General features: G+C 42.1%; 1 protein-coding gene across 2 annotated transcripts in view; it reads left to right on the top strand.

Moving 5' to 3' along the window:
- Window positions 1–10793: 10793 nt before the first annotated feature.
- Window positions 10794–21464, top strand: part of pth1r (parathyroid hormone 1 receptor) — a 138396-nt gene continuing 127725 nt past the window's right edge. For both annotated transcript variants that reach the window (XR_001859120.2, XM_017723825.2), the window contains exon 1: window positions 10794–11053. Coding sequence is in view for 1 of the 2 variants with exons in the window: in XM_017723825.2 (XP_017579314.1) it covers window positions 10979–11053 (75 nt within the window). In the remaining variant the exon portion in view is untranslated. The remainder of the gene's footprint in view (window positions 11054–21464) is intronic.

Raw genomic sequence — 21464 nt, 5'->3', positions numbered from 1 at the left:
TTTGAATAAAGAATTGACTAAACTCACTTAATTTAATTAAGGATGGATTTAAACTGATTTAGTTTAATGACGACTTGATAAAACTGACCTTATTATTTATAAAAGTCTTCCTCCTCTTTTCAGAAACTCTAATAGTCTGTCAGCAGAAGAGCACGGCGCGAGAGTACGCCCTCTACACTTTCTTCACTTCACTCTTTCAAAACCTTTGCTTACGCCAGCAACAGTCTGGAGCATGAAGTGCAGGAGCACTGTCCACTGTCCTCAGAGCCTGCTGCTGCTGATGACCGCAAGAAACTTTGGATTGGGGTTTTAATATTTGATTTACTGCATATTTTATTTATGACTTTATTACCAGAGAGGGTGCAGTGGATTAATCCAATGTTATGATGCTGGAATTGGTTTTTAAAATAATCGTAGCCGATTCTCTGATCCGTCCAGAATGGACACAAACCATTGTCCAAGGAAAGCCTTCAGTCTGGACAATGGCTTAGAAATGACACTGTAATGTCTGTGAGAGAGTCCCCGGGAGATCATAGCTCGGCAACAGAGACGGTTTCATTTCACTTTCAGCACGAGAGCAAGTAGAACAACAACTGCACAGATGTGTAGAACCAAACAGAGAAGAACCAAACAGAACACAAAGGTGGACTGAGATCTGGATTTATCTTTGAGCTACACTCTTCAAAACAAGGTCCTTCAAGGGTTCTTTAGTAAAGACACTAGTTTTATACACTGTAAAAAATGAGGTGAGCTCAACTTATTACATGGCTTTTCTTGAGTTGACTCAACTTGAGGACACCAGAGATCACACAACTCAAACTTCTTAGTTGAGTCAAAAAGTTGACTTGAGTTTAGTTGAGACTCGCATCCGGAGTTATGAGCCTATGAAGAGGGGCTGAGATACACGTCATCTGCCTCTCACCATGTGGAGCTGATGGATTTGTGTGTCCATCTACATTCTGTACGAAACTGAAGTGAGAGTCCGAGTTGAGTCTCGAGGCTCTGAGATGAGATTGTCCAAGTCAAGGTTCTAAGATCTCTAAGGTTTGAACCAAGTCTCTGAGGTGAGAATCCGGAGTTATGAGCCTATGAAGAAGGGCTGAGATACACTCCTTCTGCCTCAATCCATGTAGAACTGGTGAGTTTAGTTGAGTTAGCTCTGCAAATGAAATGAACTTGTCTTTTATACTCAACTCTTTCCATCACACATGCTTAAATGTGTAAAATAGTTATAGTCCTATAGCTATAGCGTATAGTGCTGTAGTAAATGCATGTGCTCATTTTCAAAATGTGAAATTTTTCATCCATGAAAATTAGATGTGAATTTTATTTTTTAATTAAAGTATTATTTTTAGTCTGCAAGTCTGGAGAAGACTGGGCACGAGTGTACTGGTGGTATAAGCAGAAATAAATTTAGGGTAGGCCTATGAAAAAGCAGGTAGGCCTTGTTAGATTCCAAATGCGTTCCTGTCCTACAACATCATAACATCAGGCTAAAGCTCATTCCTCACAGCAGTGAATTAATCAGCCTACCTACAGTATTCCAACTCTTCCACCGCCACAGTGATACAGACCAATAGCCAGACTATATGTACATCAATCAGAATGCTGGACTACCATAAACACAACCAGCACCACAACACCTTTCACATGAAGCATCTGTTCACTCACTACAGGTGCAGCTTTTATATAATGAAGACATAACCGAGTTAAAATCAGATAGCTAAAATATACAAAGTCAAAGAAAAGCAACATAGTAAACTTATAAACCTAAACCTAATTGTCCTAGGCTAAAGCATACTGCCACGGCTGGCATGAAAAATTTTATAGACCAACAATATCTTCAACAACTGCATTTAAGTGGACGCTTGCTTTGATATTTTGACACAGCCCATTTAAGCTTTTAGTAAAAAAAAATTGTAGACCACTTATGATAACAAAAGCTTTTAATTATTATTATTGTTATTATTATTATTATTATTTTGGCTTTAGAAAATGACTACACGCTAAACATTATTTTACATTTTTAATGAGAATGTTTAAATAAGTTTTAAAATCAACACTACACTCTTTAAAAAATGGATCTTCAAGGGTTCTTTAAAAAGACAGTAGTTCTACATAGAACCATGAGCACTCAAAGAACCATTTGCATGCTTGAATGGTTCTCCCCATGGTGACATGGTTCTTCAGATTGATGGAGAATGTGTGGTTCTATATAGCACCGAAAAAGGGTTCTGCTATTGCTGCTTGACATTGTGTCAGCAGCAGAAGACTTTTGTGTGCTATATAGAATTATTTTCAAAAAGGTACTACATAGAACCACATACAACACAGTCTCCATCAGTCTGAAGAACCATGCAGAGAACCATTTAAGCATAATGGTTCTTTGAGTGTTTAAGCCTTTGTGTAGAACTTTTGTCTTTACTGAAGAGCACTTTATTGAAGGGTACTCCAGGTTGTTGGAAAATGTGTTATATATGGTTCTATATGGTTCACTACAAAAGATGCTTCTATATGATGTCAAGCTTATAACAATAGATGAGCCCATTTTGGTGCCGTATAGAAATTTAAAAAAGGTTCTATGTAGAATGTATGTGAATGTATGAAAGGTGCGAAATGAAAAGCGTTTCCTACTCTATTATTATTAAATCCATATGATGGAATGATGATGCAGTAAACACTGCAGTAAAGTCACGACTCTTCAGTCTGTTAGTCCTTCTGAAAACCGAAGTGAAGAGAACGAGTAAGACTAGAGGAGCGAATGAATTTATTAGTGTTTCTGTTCAGAAGGCAATGCGACGGAGAGCCTTCGCTTTAGTTAGAGTGCCTCTGAAAATCAGAGAACATGTTCCCCGCCACTCCAGAGCGCCTGCTGCTGTCGTTATGTTTGTGCCTCTGTGTTTGTGGAAAGTTACTTTGGTGTACAGCAGCTTCAATTTCGAATGCCTGCACGCTTGCGGGAGAAAGCTTCTTATGGGAGAAAATGGGATTTCGGGATAAACAACGTTCAGAAAACAGCGTCAGACAGATCAAATGTTTAGACGTACATAACAAAACTCTGCCATTTTGACCCCGACAATGGATGGAGATCAACAGACCTCTGATGTGAAATCTGTCAGGGTGTCTGAGAAGATAAGAAAGTAGCAAGCGTAACTGTAGCTCTGGATTCTGCACGCAGTGGATCTTATAGCAGGAACATCATACAGAGACATACATGATATCCTGCTGTTCAGAAACCTGCTAGTGTGTAAGCATTGTTTCACTCTCCGGTCCAGATGGTGCCTATGGGTCATTCTACAGAACCGTCCACTTTCCTGTCTCTCCATAGGAGTCACTGTTGTTACTGATCGTTATCGGTGTTGCACATATTAAAGAAACACCAGAGACGTTTTTAATGAACAATGTGTTTTACAAAACGGCTTCTGGAGAACATCAAACCACATCATGCTCCATCCTGGAACATCCACTAAAATATGGAATTTAATCCATTTCTATTTTTCCACAATGACCTCAGAATAAAGTCGGTCACACCAGTGACGTCAGCTAAAAGCTTCATATGAGATCATGAGCTGAATGAGAGAATCTCTGAGAACTGAGAGACGCAGTGGACTCACCATGAGCTTTTCTTCATAGATCCTCAGAAAGCAGGTCAAAGGAGGTCGAGTGACGTCATCGGTGTGACTTTTATTTCAAAATAAGAGACTTTTGTTACGCAGTAACACCAGTGACACGACTCCTGGGGGACTTTCATTACACATTTTATAATATTGATTTGGCTTTTTGTTTTCTTTGTCATTTAATTTACATAATCCACAGTCATGTACAGATTATTCCAGTTAAAATTACAGAAAATGTGTTCTACTTCAAAATATGGCCTCAGCCCTTACACACGACTATGAGGACGAGCTCTTCTGTGGTGCTTGGAATTCCATATGATTGATTTATAAACCAACATGGCTAAATTGAGGCTCAAGAAGGTGGAATTGTTAAAATAACATGTTGTTTTATATGAAACCGTAAATAAATTGTAACGTTAACGTGTTTTTCAAGTGTCCTATATCTGTAAACGCTAGGGACACAAAATCGGACGTTTCTGTAAAATGACCCAAGTACAGAAATTAAGCTGTAAAAACAGCCTGTTAAGTCTGAAGTTGAATGTCTGATGCTTTTACATACATTCGCCTATTCAGGTGACAGCAGTTTAGCTCCGCCCACTCAGGCTGAAGTTCTAAGGAGTGTTTCAGCCCAACTGCTTTGAAATGAGGCACCGCCAATCAGAAAAGAGCTCAACGTAAATCTGTCTTAAAGACACAGTATCTACACGGTCTGTTTTATTCTGAGGGATAAAGAGGGGATTTAAAATAGTCATGCAGGTATGAGTTATGGCTGCGTTTGGGATATAAAAATACACAAATTTGATAGGTTGATAAGTGGACATGATGGACAATAATATAACACATATTTGGCCTTAAAATGCAACGTGTGTTTTTCAGAACATTCTGTCTGGCAAATGACACTGCTGTGTTTTGAAGGGCTCTCAGGTGTCCACAGGAGGGAAAATAACAACCACGACACACAGCGTTTCAATCTAATCCTCAGGGACGTCCAGCGAGGGCAGAATCCGCTCTATTTCATCTTCAATCACACCTGATACAGGTGCTCTGATTACCTGGCTCAAAGTCTCAGGAAGCAGGGCTCAAGAAAACCATGGACGGTGGGAGGACTGCTATGATGGACTCACAGTCGTGTGTAAAAGTCTGAACACCCCCAGTTGGATTACATGTTTTGCTGTTTGTTTTCTAAGTGAAAACAATTGAACACAAATCCTCTACAAGGAATCTTTCTAATCCCTACAAGGAACCTTTCTAATCTCAACAAGGAAAGTTTCTAATCTCTACAAGGAATCTTTCTAATCTCTACAAGGAATCTTTCTAATCTCTACAAGGAATCTTTTTAATCTCTACAAGGAATCTTTATAATCTCTACAAGGAACATTTCTAATCCCTACAAGGAATCTTTCTAATCTCTACAAAGAATCTTTCTAATCTCTACAAGGAATCTTTCTATTCTCTACAAGGAACATTTCTAATCCTTACAAGGAATCTTTCTAATCTCTACAATGAATCTTTCTAATCTCTACAGGAACCTTTCTAATCCCTACAAGGAATCTTTCTAATTTCTACAATGAATCTTTCTAATCCCTAAACGGAATATTTCTAATCTCTACAAGGAATCTTTCTAATCTCTACAAGGAATCTTTCTAATCCCTACAAGGAATCTTTCTAATCTCTACAAGGAATCCTTTCTAATCTCTACAAGGAATCTTTCTAATCTCTACAAGGAATCTTTATAATCTCTACAAGGAATCTTTATAATCTCTACAAGGAACATTTCTAATCCCTACAAGGAATCTTTCTAATCTCTACAAAGAATCTTTCTAATCTCTACAAGGAATCTTTCTATTCTCTACAAGGAACATTTCTAATCCTTACAAGGAATCTTTCTAATCTCTACAAGGAATCTTTCTAATCTCTACAAGGAATCTTTCTAATCTCTACAAGGAACCTTTCTAATCCCTACAAGGAATCTTTCTAATTTCTACAATGAATCTTTCTAATCCCTAAACGGAATATTTCTAATCTCTACAAGGAACATTTCTAATCCCTACAAGGAACATTTCTAATCCCTACAAGGAGCCTTTTTAATAGATTCATGTATAAAATGTTCTATGACTTTTGCACAGGGCACTGTTTTTATATTTATTCATTTTATTTACAATTTCTTCTTAAAATATTTATATTTTACAATATATACACACAACATAAAGCGAGTCTTAACTTAAGCACAGGACAATTTTAAACTTTTATAAAGTTTTATTTACATTTCTATTTTAACTTTATTACATATTCATATTTATATTTTAAAACACACACACACACACACACACACACACACACTTATACTTTATATAAAATATTATGTACATTTTTACTTTAACTCTGTTACTTATCTATATTTATATTTTAATATATATATAAAGGACACATTTTAATGTTTTTCCCTGAGATGTTCAATTCAAATATACAAAATTTCATACAATTATATGTTATATAAACATTTAGACAAACCTTTATTATATATTTCAGATTTATGTTTCTAAACATACATAAAATATAAAACATGCCAGAACTTTTGCTCTGGACACATTTTCTGTTTTTTTCTGTTTCCTCCTTTGTGTTAAATTCAGTAAATTAACAGTAATTGTGTATTAAACTGTCCATGTGTTCATTTATTTACAAAATCAACAACATGGACTTTGACCAGGGGGGCACAAACTCTCGCCTACGACTGCAGGCTGCTTTCAGGTGGTCTCAGTTTTATCAGAACAGCATGTTTCCCACCAGAGAGCACCAGGTGAACACGTTTCAGAGTCGGATGATGAAGACGGGTCCACTGAAACGCTCAGTACAGCAGGAACTGAACATGTTTTGACGCCTGTACTCGGAGGAGGAAAGACTGAGTTTGCAGCTCTCGTCAGATTCCAGAGCTGCCAGGCTCCGTTCGGAATGGGTGGAATTAAACATTATGCAGGAGCCCAGCAGCACCAGCCTGTGTCAAGGTGGGCCTGCTAGAGGTCCTAGATATAACAGCGTCCAGCTGGCCGAGGGGCAGCGGTTAGCTTCCAATATAGAATGCAGGAACTTGGGAAGAACTGGCTGCACCTCCACAAGATGTGGCTACATGTCTCAGCAACCACTAGCTGAAGGGTAGCATTTAGTTCAGGGTGACGTGCCAGGGTGGCAGGAGCTGGGTGAGCAGCAGCCATAGCTCCACAAGGTGTTGGGGAGTTTCTCAGACACAACTAGGACTTAGATGCTCTGGAACAGCCTCGCATGAGCCTAAGGTCACCAAGCCGAATGCCAAGAGTGAGCAAGAGGGGTATAAAGCCCCCCAGCATTGGGCTGTGGAGCAGTGAAACTCCAGTACCTTAGAGAAGAGTTGGAATAATCCAGAACTGACCATCCAACATCAGTAGAGGCTGTTACTGCAGCACAGACTCACTATTAACACCTTCATTTCAGAGGAAACACTGGAGTCCGCAGACTTTTAGGCGTTTCAAACACGTTTATGAAGTTAACATTAAGGCTGATAAACATAAAAAGCTGTTTCATCTGTTCCTTTTGCCGGTTCATGAACAGACTAGACCGGATTTGTATGAGTGAGACCAATCAATGAGCTTTTAGAAACGTTCTCTATAAATATCTCCTCGAGCTCCTCATTCAGACGTCTTTAAATGAAACTTTGTAAGAGTGAGGTGGAAAGTTTTGAAGGTCTCCATCATGAATGAAGAAATTTTGCTTGTACATTTTCTACATTCACAGCATTTTGCTGATGCTCTTATCCAGAGTGACTTACAGTTTGATCATTTTACACAGGTAGGCCATGGGAGTGTTAGGAGTCTTGCCCAAGGACTCTTATTAGTATAGTGTAGGCTGCTTGCCCTGGAGGGGGACTGAACCCTAGTCTACAGTGTAGAATGCAGAGGTGTTAACCACTACACTACACCAAATGCTTGTCTTTGGGCTTTCACTGGACAAATATATCACTTTAAAATCTCTAAAAACAGTCCAACACATCGCATTCCTGAAGTAAAGCTCTGTTGAAATTTCTTCTTTCATAGCAAGAAGCTTCAAAGCTCTTCAAGCTTATTAATTAAGCAGCAGAACATGGGAGGGAGGGCGTTGTCACGAAATAACATTACGGCTGTGATTTGGGCGACCTTGACTGTTCTACTGCTTTAATACAAGAGTTAAATAAATAGAGTCAGAAATGAATAAACTGGCCGTGAACGCTACGTTTAATATGTTTTAATATTCAGCTCCTTCCTCCTAATTAGAGCTCCTTAACGAGCAGCTTGTTACTACGTCAGAGTAACGAGCTCCGCCCACTCGCTGCTCAGTCGGCAGTTCGTTCTCCAGCTCCTTACACTAAATTCCCAACCTGTCGTCTCCACTGAGCAGCTTTTCAGTCGGCAGCTGTGACAGAAGAACAGCTGAACAACCTGGAATCAGCCAGAAATGAACCCAACACCATTCGCCAAACTAAACGGGCTGTAAGAAGCTTTACAGACCGGCTGGAACAAAACAACATTAATACTGATCTGGAGAAACTGACCAAACTGAGCTGAACCTGATATTGGGTCAGTTTTCTGGCTCAGTCTGATTTGGTCCGACTCTGAAGATCAGACACGTCTGGCGAATGGTGTTGGGTTCATTTCTGGCTGATTCCAGGTTGTTCAGCTGTTCTTCTGTCACAGCTGCCGACTGAAAAGCTGCTCAGTGGTGACGACAGGGTCTATCATACACTCTTAAAAATGACGGCTCTTCAAGGGTTCTTTTTTTGAAAGGGGTTCTATATAGCACCAAAAAGGGTTCTTCTATCATTAGGCATTTAAGTCTGTAACAATGAAAGAACTCTTTTTAGTACCATATGGATCCCTTTTCAAAAAGGTTCTGTATAGAACCATCTACAGAACTCCATCAGTCTGAAGAACATGTTCAAGATGCAAAGAAAACAAAGAACCCTTTATTCATGCAAAGGGTTCTTCAAGCCTTCATGGGCATAAAGAACCATATTTGTTACTAAAGAATGCTTAAAATACCATCTTTTTAAAGTGTGTGGCAGGCTGGAAGTGATAGTCTGGGAAATGTGCAATGCAAAAGAACCCATTTCGATGCTATGTGGAACTTTAAAAAAAAAAAAGATTCTATATAGAACCACCTACAGCACATTCTCAATTGCTCTGAAGAACCCTTTCATGATGTAAAGAACGGTTAAAGAACCACCTTTTTAAGACTGTTGCAGACTGGGAGTGATGGACTGAGGTCTGTCAACTAAAGGGAACCCTCAGGAACCCTTAATCACGCAAGGAGGATTCGGTATAGAACCTTTTTGATATGGGTTCTATACCTCACCAATAAAGTTTCTGTTATTGTTATTATACAAGCTTGAAACGATAGAAGAACACTTTTTGGTCATGTAAAGGGTTCTTGAAGCATTTTGTTTGGCGGCCATTTTGGCAGGTCATGGTGCTTCTTCTTGATGAGTTTTTTTTGCTTTTCTTCTGTTTTTTAAACACTGATTTCTCGTGGGGTATTAAAGGGGGTCCCTCACCAGAGCTGCAGACTGTTTCTCTGTCCGGTTCCAGGACATGAGATCTAGCCACTGGTCACCTGGTCAAACACCCCCAAAAACATCAGATGCGAGGTGAATGGACAGCAGGTCCACGTGATGTTTGCCCAAACGGTCGCCTCTGTTTTGCTCTTTCAGCTTCGACTCGGAGACTTTGGACGACAAATGAAATTAAATCCATATTTCGCTGGTGAAGCAGTGGCGCAGTGGAGCTCGGGAGACCTGCCCGGCTGGTGGAGGTGTGGAAGCCAACATGAAAGCGCTGAAAGACTCATTTCATGAGCTGGATGAAAAATCCGACCCCAGCATTGTATTTACATAATTTTATTGCTCGCGTGGTCGCTCGGCGCGCGCGCGCGGACCGCGGAGAAAGGCGCGTTTTGCCAACATAAAGTGAAACCAGTGAATGAGCGGATTGTGCTGGGAGCGACCGGTTTCTTTTCCCACCCGTATTCCGGCACGCCGCGCCTCCTGCGCTGGGATTGGCTGGTAGTTTCCCTCTTCCCGCGCTGGGATTGGCTGCTTGGGTCCCACCTCCCGCGCTGGGATCGGGCTGCGGCGCGAGCCAATCGTGGCGCGGGTGGGCGTGGTTTTCCTGAATACGGGTGGGGAAGAAACACAAGCCTAGCCTTCTCTCTGGAGCCGCGGTTTTAAAAACGAGCGCAAAGAGAAAAAAAGAGAAAAGCAGCCTCGCGCCTCCTCTCCACCGCAGACGCGCAGCCCCGGAGGAGGAGGTGCCAGAGCTGCCAGCATGTGGAGCGCTTTCTCAGGCGAGCAGCTCCCCAAACTTCCTCCCCGGCTCGCTTTCTCTCCTCCGCTCCTTCCTCCTCTCTCCGCCTCAGCGTCTCGGAAAAGCCCCTGATCTGCGCGGAAGCCCCTCCGGACGGGGCGGAGAAGCGGGCAGGAGGTGACGGCCCGGGACGGGCCGCGCGTTCCTGGCGCGGACGGGGCGAATTTGAGACGCTTCGTGCGTTATGGTGGGCTGGAGGGGCTCGCGCTGGCCCCGGACGGACTGAGCGGCAGAGCTCGCCGCTGTCCGTGTCCGTGCGTGCGCGTCCCCGAGCGCGGCTGAGGCGGACGGTGGGCGCCGTTTGATGTGTGCTGGAGGGAGAAGGGGGACTGAGGGGCTCGGAGGCGCGCGGGGCTTTATGATGTGACTTTTTCTTTTTTTTTTCTTCTCCTTTCTTTTTTTTCTCCTCGTGGGGGGAGAACTTTCAAAAGAACCTAAAAATAAGAGCTTCGGTTTTTTGGCTCCACAAAGAATCATTTTGAACTTCCTACCGCAGAAGCTGAAGGACGTAAATAGTTCTGACATGTGGATGTAATTTCAGGGAGGGAGGGAGGGAGAGAGAGAGAGGGAGGGAGTGAGAGAGCGAGTGAGAGAGAGAGAGAGAGAGAGATAGCGAGTAAGAGAGAGAGAGAGGGAAAAAGAGAGAGAGAGAGAGGGGGGGGAGAGGGAGAGAGAGAGAGAGAGAGAGAGAAGGAGAGAGAGAGAGAGAGAGCGAGAGAGGGAGAGAGAGAGAGAGAGAGAGAGAGAGAGAAGGAGAGAGAGAGAGAGAGAGAGAGAGAGAGAGAGAGGGGAAAACAGACAGGCGCTGAGGATTAAAGCACAGGCTGAGAGAGAGAGAGAGAGGAGGAGGAGGAGAAGGCGCACTGCTGGGACGCTCCTGCCGCCGTGCGCGCTCACATGGAGGGGGCTGAGGCGCGCCTGAGCTCTTAATCGCGTCCCGTCCGTCCGTCCAGTCCATCCGTCCTTCTGCGTAAAGTGTGGAGGCTCTGCGTCCGAATGGGTTCCGCGCTGGTGGGCCACAGCGTGGGCTTCCTGCTCCTCAGCTCGCTGCTCAGCGTCCTGTGCACTCTGGTGAGTTCCCCCTCTCCTCCCTCCCGGGACCCCCGGGCTCGGGGTCTTCTCGCTTGTTGCTGCGCCTCGTGCGTAAAAGGACCTGCCGGAGACGCTCGCCGCTCATCCTCGCGCTCTGTTAGACGGAGAACATCCACCTGTGCGCCTCTGGACGGTTCTTGAGCAAGGAAAACGGTTCCACATGGAACCAGAAACACTTAACGAACCTTTTTGCGTGATTTTGCTTGGTGAAAGGAGCTCTTCGCACTGATGGGGAGATGGTTCTACATAGAACCTTTCTGAAAAGTCTTCTGGAGAGCACCAGAAAAAGGGTTCTTCAGCTTGTAACAATAGCGGAGCCCTTTTGGTGCTGTGCAGAACCTTTTTCAAAAAGGGCTGACTGCGAATGCTGGAGCCAAGACTATACAATATGGCAGAACCCTTTTTGGTACTATATAGAACCATGTACAGCAGTCTGAAGAACCTTTTCACAATGCAGAGAACCCTTTAACCAAGCAAAGCGTTCTTTGAGTGTTTATGGTTGTGTATAGAACCACTGTCAGTCTGAAGAAGCATCTCACTTTGCAAGGAACTGCTGTAGCATGCAGATGGTTGCATACAGAACTCACGGTTCTAAGAACCATTCCATCGACAAAAGAACATTCTCCGTTGATCTGAAGAACCATTTCACCATGCGGACCATGAGCTGTATATAGAACCATGTAAGCATGCAAATGGTTCTATGTAGGACTCATGGCTGTAAAAATAACCATTCCCTTTACTAAAGAACCCATGGAGAACCACCTTTTTGAGCGTGTAGTGGAAAATAAATGCTAGCAATGAATATTACACTCTTGGCAAAAAGTGTTCTGCATAGTACCAAAAAAGGGTTCTTTGGCTTGTAACAAAAGTGGAACCCAAAGGTTTTTAAAAAGGTTCTATCTAGCGCATTCTCTGTTCTTCAGACTGATGGAGAATGTGCCGTATATCAGAACACTTTTTGGTACTATGTAGATCCATATACAACAATCTGAAGAACCCTTTCATAATGCAAAGAACCCTTTGATCATCTTTTGATGTTCATGGTTGCATATAGAACCACTGTCTTTACTAAAGAACCTTTGAAGAACCATCAATTTTGCAAGCGTGTCCCACTGCAGAGATCAGGTTTGTCTTGTGTCGTGGTCCAAACACAGAGTTGGTTCTCGATTCACTTCCCGTTCAGCAAGTTTGCGTCCACTTGTTTGTCCTGCTAAAAAAAACCCACAGAATCATTTCTGTTGGTTCTTGATGGTTTTCTAATGTGTTTTGGCAGTTTTGATGGGTTGATATCACAGTGTAAAGGACTCTGATGGTTTATCAGGAGACCAGTGGCTGATTCTAAACACATTTAATGGTTTCCTAAAGGGATCTAAAGTTGTTCTACAGGAAACTAGTGGTCTCTACTGGAAAACTAAGCCAATTTCCATTAGAAGGCAAAAACATTAGATTTTAATCTTAGTGGTTCTAATGGTTCTTTTTCAGCAGGGCAGAGTTTGTAGTGAACTCTGGACTCTGAGCTCCGGCTGTTCTAGCTTATTGCTGCGCTTTGAGTGTAGAAGTGTGCCACTTATATCTGCTTATCACACAATCACAGGACTAATCAAGGCTAAACATGGTTCTCCAAAGGTTCTTTAGTAGAGAAAATGGGTCTATACTGAACCATGAACACTCAAAGAACCCTTTGCATGATTAAAATTTTTTTTTCTCATGGTGAAATGGTTCTTCAGATTGATGGAGAATGTGCTGTAGAGGCTTTTATATGGAACCCTTTTCAAAAGATCAAATAGCACCGAAAAGGGTTCCACTATTGTTACAAGCCAAAGAACCCCTTTTTGGTACTATATAGAACACTTTTCTAAGAGTGCTGAGGTTGTAATATTCTTCAAGGGCTCTGAAGTAAATGGAATGGTTCCATTTAGAACCATGAGTGTTCTATACGGAACTATTCTAAATGCTGTAAATATAAATGTAAACTATTTGCATGCTGTAATGGTTCTGTATAGAGCTCTTGGTTCGCAAAGGTTCTTTGCGTGGTGAAATGGCTCTACAGATTGATGCCCAATGTTTATTAAATGGATTGGTTGTATTTAGCACCATGGGCTCCATATAGAACCATCTGCATGCTTAAACAGCTCTTTGCATGGTGAGATCATTTTTCAGATTGATGGAGAATGTTCTTCAGTAAAGGGAATGGTTCTACTTTGAATCATGAGTTCTACCTAGAACCGTCTGCATGCTTGAATGGTCCTTTGCATGGTGGAGTACTCTTTAGATTGATGGAGAATGTTCTTCAGTAACGGAAATGGTTCTCTTTAGAACCATGTGTTCCATATAGAACCATTTGCATGCTAAAATGCTTCTCGGCATACTTCAGACTGATGGAGAATGTGTTGTATGTGGTTCTATACAGCACTAAAAGGGGTTCTGCTATTGACGACGTCAAGCTTGTAAGAACAGAAGAACCCTTTTTAATAGTGCTATATAGAATATTTTCAAAACAGGATCCATATAGAACCACAAATAGCACATTTTTCACCGGTCCGAGGCATGCAAAGAACCATTCGAGCATACAAAGGGTTCTATGCAGAACTCATGGTTTTACATTGCCAATGTCTTTACTAAAGAACCCTTGAAGAACCGCCTTTTTTAAGAGTGTAGAGTAGCTCTATATTGGTATTTTGGATGTAGTGCGGTCACTTCAGCACGTCTGTGTTCTCTTTACACAGATTTTCTGGGTTGCCTTTAGAACCGAGCTCATGTTACTCTGTTTCTGGCTGTAATTAAAGCGTAAAAAGCTGGTGCTCGTGCCGTGGCTCTCTTTAGTGGTGTATGTTCTCGATAGCCCGTGTTCTCCTCTGTTTTGGATGCTCCTGTGTTTCTGTGGCTTTTCTTGGGAATTCAGCGTGAAGATATGAATGTATTGAATCTTATGGTCGACAATTCGTCTCCTGATCAAGACCCTCTGTTGGTGTTTGGGCTTTTTGAGGAACCTTAACACCAGCATCAGGTTCTGAAGTTCCTCCGTTGCCCTTCATGCAGAAAAACACTAGAGTTTGGTCACTTAGTCTGACTCGTGTCCTGTGGCTCGGTTTAGCTGATGTTCACTGTTCTGTGTTCTAGATTACTGTAGATATGTGTCAGATTTAGGCACTCAAGTCTGTTTCTGTGGCTTCAAATATACAAACCTATTACAGCCTTGAATGTTCTGGCGCAAAGTTCCTGTCGTGCAGAGCGAGCTTGTGTTCTGGTGAACTGTAGGGGTCTTAAGTTGACTTTAACTCAAGCTTCGGCGGTTTTTCCTCGTGTTCTGTGTGTGGAAAGGCTGGAGACGATCACTTCTGTCTGTCCAAGTCCGTTTAAAGGCCAATAGTCATCATTAGCCAAAGTTTGCCGCTACTGGCCATGCGCACTGGAGATGTTCTCAGTCACTGCAGTGATACGATGGATTTGTTCTCCTTTACTGTAGATGTGTATTGGTTTTAGGATGCTCTCGTCTGGTTATGCAGTGTTATGGATTGTCGCTAAGTTCTACAGCCCACAATTCATCTCCAGATAACTAAATGTGTTTGTATCTTATTTGGAGGTTTTTCTTTGGGATATTTTTGCTTGTTTATCACTAAACTGGTCCGTCTCTTGCGGCTCTATTTAATGGTTAATATTCAGAATTATATTCTCCACTATTATAGATATATATTGTATATCTTCTCAATGCCTGTAGCCATACAATGGATTTATTCTCAGTTACTGTGTATATATATAGGCTTTATTCTCCTTTGCTGCAGATAAATATTGGATATATTGCTCCTCTCTGTTGCTGTAGCTTTTGTGTGGGGACACAAATTGGTCCACCATTCATATCCCATTTAGTAAGTTTATATTCCCTTTGTTAATATTTGTTTTTTGGGGGTTAAGGAAATGTTATTCCTTCTTGTCGCTGCCCTTCATGCCTAAAAATATTTCAGAAAAGCTGGAACTCGCGCTGCGGCTGTTTTTAAAGGAAGCCTTCACGTTTGCCTGTATTTTCCACTACTGTAGAAATACACTGGGTTCATGATCTTGTCTGTGGCTGCAGCTTTAAATGTGGACCATTAAAGCCCTGAATGTTATGCTCCATAATTCACCTCCTGTCACATTTATGTTTTCTCTGTATTTGGGCTTTTTGGTGAACCTCAGCACCAGAATCAAGTTATTTTTGCTTGCTGTTGCCTTTTGTGTGTAGAAAAGGCTGGAGCTTGGTCACTCGGTGGTCTCGTATGGCTCTATGTTCACCAGTGCAGGATCTATATGTTGGATTTAAGACGCTTAAGTATGTATGTAGTATGCAAAACGCTCATGTATTATGAGACTGAATCCTGTGGTCCACAGTTCATCTCCCATTCAGTAAGCTTGCCTTGTGTTCTCTTCAGATATAGTTCGTTTTTCTTATTCTTGCTCTGGTGCGTGAAAGAAAGCTGGAGCTCGGTCACTAAACTGGCTCTTGTGGCTGTTTTTAACGGTCAGTTTCCACGTTTGCCTACATTCTTCATTACTGTAGATTACGTTTAAGTTCCTCGTATCTGTTTCTGTAGCGTTGAAGTAAATATTACAGCGCTGAATCACACGTTGCACAACTCTCCTTTAGAACAAGCTTGCATTCCTGTAAACGTTCAGGTTTTTTGAGGTGGTTGACTTTTACCCAAGCTTGTGGTATTCGTATTTGTTGTTGTGCAATAAGAGCTGGAGCTTAGCCATTTAACAGGCGGAACTTAGTAGAATCAATGTTCTCCACTTCTGGAGATATATATTGGATTTGGGATGCCTCAGCTGCCCACTGCCATAGCTTTGTGCAAACCAATTACTGAAGCATTGACTCCCGTGGTCCACAAAGCATCCTTAATGAAGTGAACTGGTGTTCCCTTTAAGCCTCTTCAGATTTTTGAGTCCTCAGTGGGGAACAAATTGAAGTTATTAGCGCTTTGCAAACCCTCAACAAAAGTCATAAATCTAAAAACAGCAATCAACACATTAATAAACTCTCCAGGTCTACATTCTGGTGCTCTTACTGATTGTGAAATACAGTTTGGCTTCTTCCTCTGGAAGAGAAAAGGAATCGCTAGTTTATCATTATCTTTGGCTGTAAGTGTTAGCGAGCATAGAGGAGCCCTTTCTGCGTGGATTTACCATCAGCTATACGGTAAACTGAGCGGCTTCCGTGCTGACTTATCCACCAGGAACTACATCCACCCTTTATTTTGCAGTCTGCAAACACTCTGATTTTGCCTATGTATAGCAGCTTTAGGGCTGGTATCTAGGCATTTTTAAAAACATATTTTTGGCCAATATTAAAAAAATAAATAAATTTGTTCACACCAGCAGCAAATCTCTGCATTCACACCGGTCCAGCACCTTCAGTGCTGTGGCTCTATTGATTATTCAATATGGTCAGTTTTCTCCTCTTCTGTAGACTTATCTTGCGTTTAGCATCTGCTGTCCACTGCTGCAGCTTCGTGTAAACCGGTCATTGAAGCACTGAATCCTGTGGTCCACAATACATCCTTAATTAAGTTTGTGTTGTCATTATGCAAAGTTCGGAAGGCCTTCATGAGAAATTAGGTTAGCACATCCTCTACAGGGAGCATAATTATTGTTTTCTTTATTTGCTGAGTTTACCACATTGGGAACGAACATATTAAATGTGCCATGGCTTTTGCAGAGGCAAGTAGAGGCAAAAATATCACATAAAACTCAATGTCATACATCTCAAGTAGTGTATGGAGTCTTGCCCAAAGACTCGTATAGAAGAAGAACATAATGTTGTGCAAAATAACTCAGCCTCAGTGAGCTTCACTAATAAACAAATTCACACCAGTGCAGCAGACAGACAGACAGACAGACAGACAGAAAGACAGAAAGACAGTTGTTTATAAAACAACGGCTTTCAAATTCAGATGAATGTCTACTTACAGTTTGTTGTCACAGTAATTACTGAGGTTATATATGTGCATGTATATGGTTCACATGTATGTTTTGTAGTCGTGAGTCAGAATAATAACTAGTGTAACACTGGCATTAAAGCTGAGTGATGGTCAGAAGGAAAGTTGTGTACTGTTGTGTGAAATGAGCCGCTCTGGCTGGAATATGAGAATGTAAAAGCTCCTCGAGGGCTGAATCAAGAGCGAAGCCTCTTCATTCAGAGACATAGCACCATGTTCTACATCACTGAGATGATAACACCACGAGAACTGAAAACGAAATTCAGGCAATCAGCAGAGCCTTACTACTGCTGAAGAATCATCCATATGGCTGAGCTTCTAACGGTCAACTTGTTAGACAGAAAACTCTTCATGAAAGGAGTTCAGAATATATAAAAACTAAACACGCAGTGATTCCCTTTTCTGTAGATGTGCTCTCTGTGGGGTTGGTGTTCGCAGTACTGCGTTGGCCTTTGGTGCAAGAAAAGAGAACAAACCAGCAGGAGCTCATCAACTTCCTCTTCAGCACTACCTTTATAATGCCATTGATTTATCTTCAATAAAGAAGATAAAAAAATGCTCTGAGGCTGCATGCTGGGAAGAAACCTGACATTTTATTACCAGCTCAAACAGTTCAAAGTTCTAAATGGAGACAAACATGACCCTCAGATATGTGTCACTGCACTGTAGAGTTAACTCAGACAAATAAGCTTTAACTAAAGTGCGTCAGACTTAACATTTAAACAGTTTAATTCAGACCAGTTTTGGTGTGAAACGCTCTGTTCTAGAGAAACTTACTGAGTCAGAACTGTTTACAATGGTCGTGATAGGAACCAGACATCCCTCTAAAAGCTCCTACAGAAAGTTCCTACATGAACTGGTTCTGAATTCACTGCCTGATGACTGAGACGCTGTTTTATGAGAGTTGAGAGAACTTCAACTCCATTCATGGTGGAGGGAGACATGCAGGGCGCTGTGCGGCAAAATAGTCCCCAAAGAAAACTCATTATTCCAGATTTTCCACTGTTTTCCATCATCAACATTCCATATAAGCTCAGAAGACTCATGTAGGTTCTCTGGTGGTTCTGGATGGTAAATAAAATGTCTATGTTGTAGTCATGGAGATGCCTGGTTCCCATTACCACCACTGTAAAAACGTCTGAACCATTTCACACCAAACCCTCTGAATCCCTCTGTTTACATCTCAAATCAAATTGAATTAAGCAGAAACTTGGAAGATATTCAGCTTCTTCTTGGTGAGTGATCACTCAGAAAACACTTTATACACATTATAGAAACATGCAGTCATGTGGGATCAGACAGAATAGACAGAGAGCAAGAGATGGGCGTGACTTAGTCTTGGTAAAATAACTTAAAACCAGTAAAAATGAGAATTAGAATCAGACATTTTGCATGTTCTGCATATTTAGTCTAGATATCATCTAGATTTCACTTCACCCAGGTGTCATTTTCACAGTGTACATACTGTGTATTGTGAAAACGTCTTGAAAGGTTTTGTTTTATCACTGGGGTTGGTAACCAAAATGTGATGAAGAGCCATTTTGTCCTTTCAACAAAAATCAAACCACTTTGGGCGCCACATTTTATGTCCATTTTACCATCTTGGCTGTAAATCTGTCTCAGTATGTGCTGATGTGTTTTTATAGGCTAACAAAGGCAACATAAATGAAAACACAGACTTCATTTGCTCTGCTTTAAGCTTCAGCTCAGCAGTAGCTGCTTTTCTCACATCTCAAGCAGGAAACCTTTCCACAGAGGTAGAACAGTTTCTTGCGAAATGCGAGGCTGAAGTTACTTCTCATTTGCCAGCTTCTTGCTTGAATTTTCCTGTTGAATTTTCCGGCACGTGCTCCACCATTTAAGGTGGAACGGGGAAATTAAAAAAAGCATTCGTCAGTTTCTCGATGCAGATTAAATAAGTCCATTCGTCTCCAAGTTATCGATGTTCGTCTTAAATCTCTCTCTTTGCCATCTTGATCGCCTCCAGCTGGGCGAGACTGTTGTCTGCATTGCTGTGGTGACCAGTACTTTGCGCTGATCTTCAGGGTTAAAGGGTGAATCAGCAGTTCTACATTAACTCCAGCGTTTAAGACCATTTACTGTTAAACTGTGTTGAAGGACCAGCAGAGCTTTATTTTACTGTAGAGGAGGATTATTTTATTATTACCTACTGATCTGATTCAGCTGTGGAGCCGCAACAGGGCAGTAAAAGAGCCACATGTTGCCGACCCCTGTTTCATCACGTTGTCCAGGTGTATTGTAGACCGTGGCCCGGTTTCAGGGCTGCTGTGTATTGGTGTCAGGCTGATGAAGAGGAAAGTGCTGTACTCTGCTGGGACAGGAGCTCTGCAGGATAAACGGTGGGTGTGTAAAAGCGGCTCTGCTGACGTGGTTGTTCTGTTATATCTGAATCAATGTTTCACTTGTACACTTCAGTGTATTACATAACGCTCCTCTCTGACCTGCAGTGGTGATAAGCTTCCAGCGATAATCAGCGGAGATGCTACTGGACGAGACCTTCCAGAGCTTCACAACACGTCGCCGATTAATGAGCCCAGACTCCCTGTTTTTGCACGTCTCTTGAAGTCCGTCTGTAACGTTCTTCTGGGTTTGTGGGCTGAAAACAGTCATTAGTCATGTTTACATGGCCATTTCCAGCCTCTTGTTATCCCTTAGAATTGAATGTAATTGTGAGTGCTATATGCAAATGAGTTCTGTTCTGATTTTCGGCACTTTATTCCAAAAGCAGTCTGGCCTGAAACACTCCGCATTATGTCAGGGGGAGTGGGTGGGGCTAAACTGTTGTAGGTGAATAGGCGAATGTACTATACTGTATATGAATGCATCAGTTTTTAATGACATTATAAAAACAGTGAATTCAAAATGGGCTGTTTGTTCTGTTTAGTTTCTAAACTGTGTGGACTGGATGGTGAACGGTACATCTGGAAACAGTGTTTACAGACAGTATCAAACTCTGTTATTTTAAAAAAGTGATGAAAATTTGGAGTTTGGACTGAAATCTGTGGCAAAAAATAAGCTTCAGCCACTTCTTTGGGACGCGTGGATCCTTTGGAAGCTGCAGAGATCAGTTTACTTTCTGACAGCCATTAACAGTACAACGTTTAATCACTGCACACATGTAGGCTGAATGGGTGGAGCTAAACTGCTGTAGGCTGAACGGGAGGGGCTAAACTGCTGTAGGCTGAATGGGTGGAGCTAAACTGCTGTAGGCTGAATGGGAGGGGCTAAACTGCTGTAGGCTGATTGGGTGGAGCTAAACTGCTGTAGGCTGAATGCGTGGAGCTAACCTGTCTTAGACTGAATGGGTGGAGCTAAACTGCTGTAGGCTGAATGGGTGGAGCGAAACTGCTGTAGGCTGAATGGGTGGAGCTAAACTGCTGTAGGCTGAATGGGTGGAGCTAAACTGCTGTAGGCTGAATGGGTGGAGCTAAACTGCCATAGGCTGAATGCGTGGAGCTAAACTGCCATAAGCTGAATGGGTGGAGCTAAACTGCTGTAGGCTGAATGCGTGGAGCTAACCTGTCTTAGACTGAATGGGTGGAGCTAAACTGCTGTAGGCTGAATGCGTGGAGCTAACCTGTCTTAGACTGAATGGGTGGAGCTAAACTGCTGTAGGCTGAATGGGTGGAGCGAAACTGCTGTAGGCTAAATGGGTGGAGCTAAACTGCTGTAGGCTGAATGGGTGGAGCTAAACTGCCATAGGCTGAATGCGTGGAGCTAAACTGCCTTAGGCTGAATGGGTGGAGCTAAACTGCTGTAGGCTGAATGCATGGAGCTAACCTGTCTTAGACTGAATGAGTGGGCTGCTAAACTGCTACAGCTAAACTGCTGTAGGCTGTCTGGGTGGAGCTAAACTGCTGTAGGCTGAATGGGTGGAGCTAAACTGCCATAGGCTGAATAGGTGGAGCTAAACTGCTGTAGGCTGAATGGGTAGCCATATGTAAATGCACACATGGTTGTGACATCACAGCTAAGGATGAATTCAAAACGGCATTTTTTTGCAGCTTAATTTCTATGTACTTTATGAGCCAGATTACGTTATACTGTTTTATTAAAAAGACAAAATGCAAATGAGTTGTCTGACCAATCACAGTGTTTTATTGTGTGCTGGGAGCAAGCTGACCAATCAGCGCTTCAGAGGAGTTTCTGTGGGCGTTTTTATTGAAACATGGTATCCAGATGATCCAACAAATACTATAATTATGGTCAAAGTAATGCAGGCCAGTCTTTACGTAACACATCATTAATTCACCAGTGCAGTTTGACATTATTGTACTATGATATTTTGTCCATATCAAGCAGCCCTGTTTACCTCTCCACAGGCACAGCCTTGTTGATGGCTGTGGTGAATTCGGTTGAGATAGCAGTCACAATGACCCCATACTCCCAGCATGCAT

The sequence above is a fragment of the Pygocentrus nattereri genome, chromosome 2 (assembly GCF_015220715.1).
Source record: "Pygocentrus nattereri isolate fPygNat1 chromosome 2, fPygNat1.pri, whole genome shotgun sequence".
NCBI classification, from domain to species: domain Eukaryota; kingdom Metazoa; phylum Chordata; class Actinopteri; order Characiformes; family Serrasalmidae; genus Pygocentrus; species Pygocentrus nattereri.
Note: the sequence above shows the minus strand (reverse complement) of the source record. Positions and strands in the feature narration are given on the sequence as shown.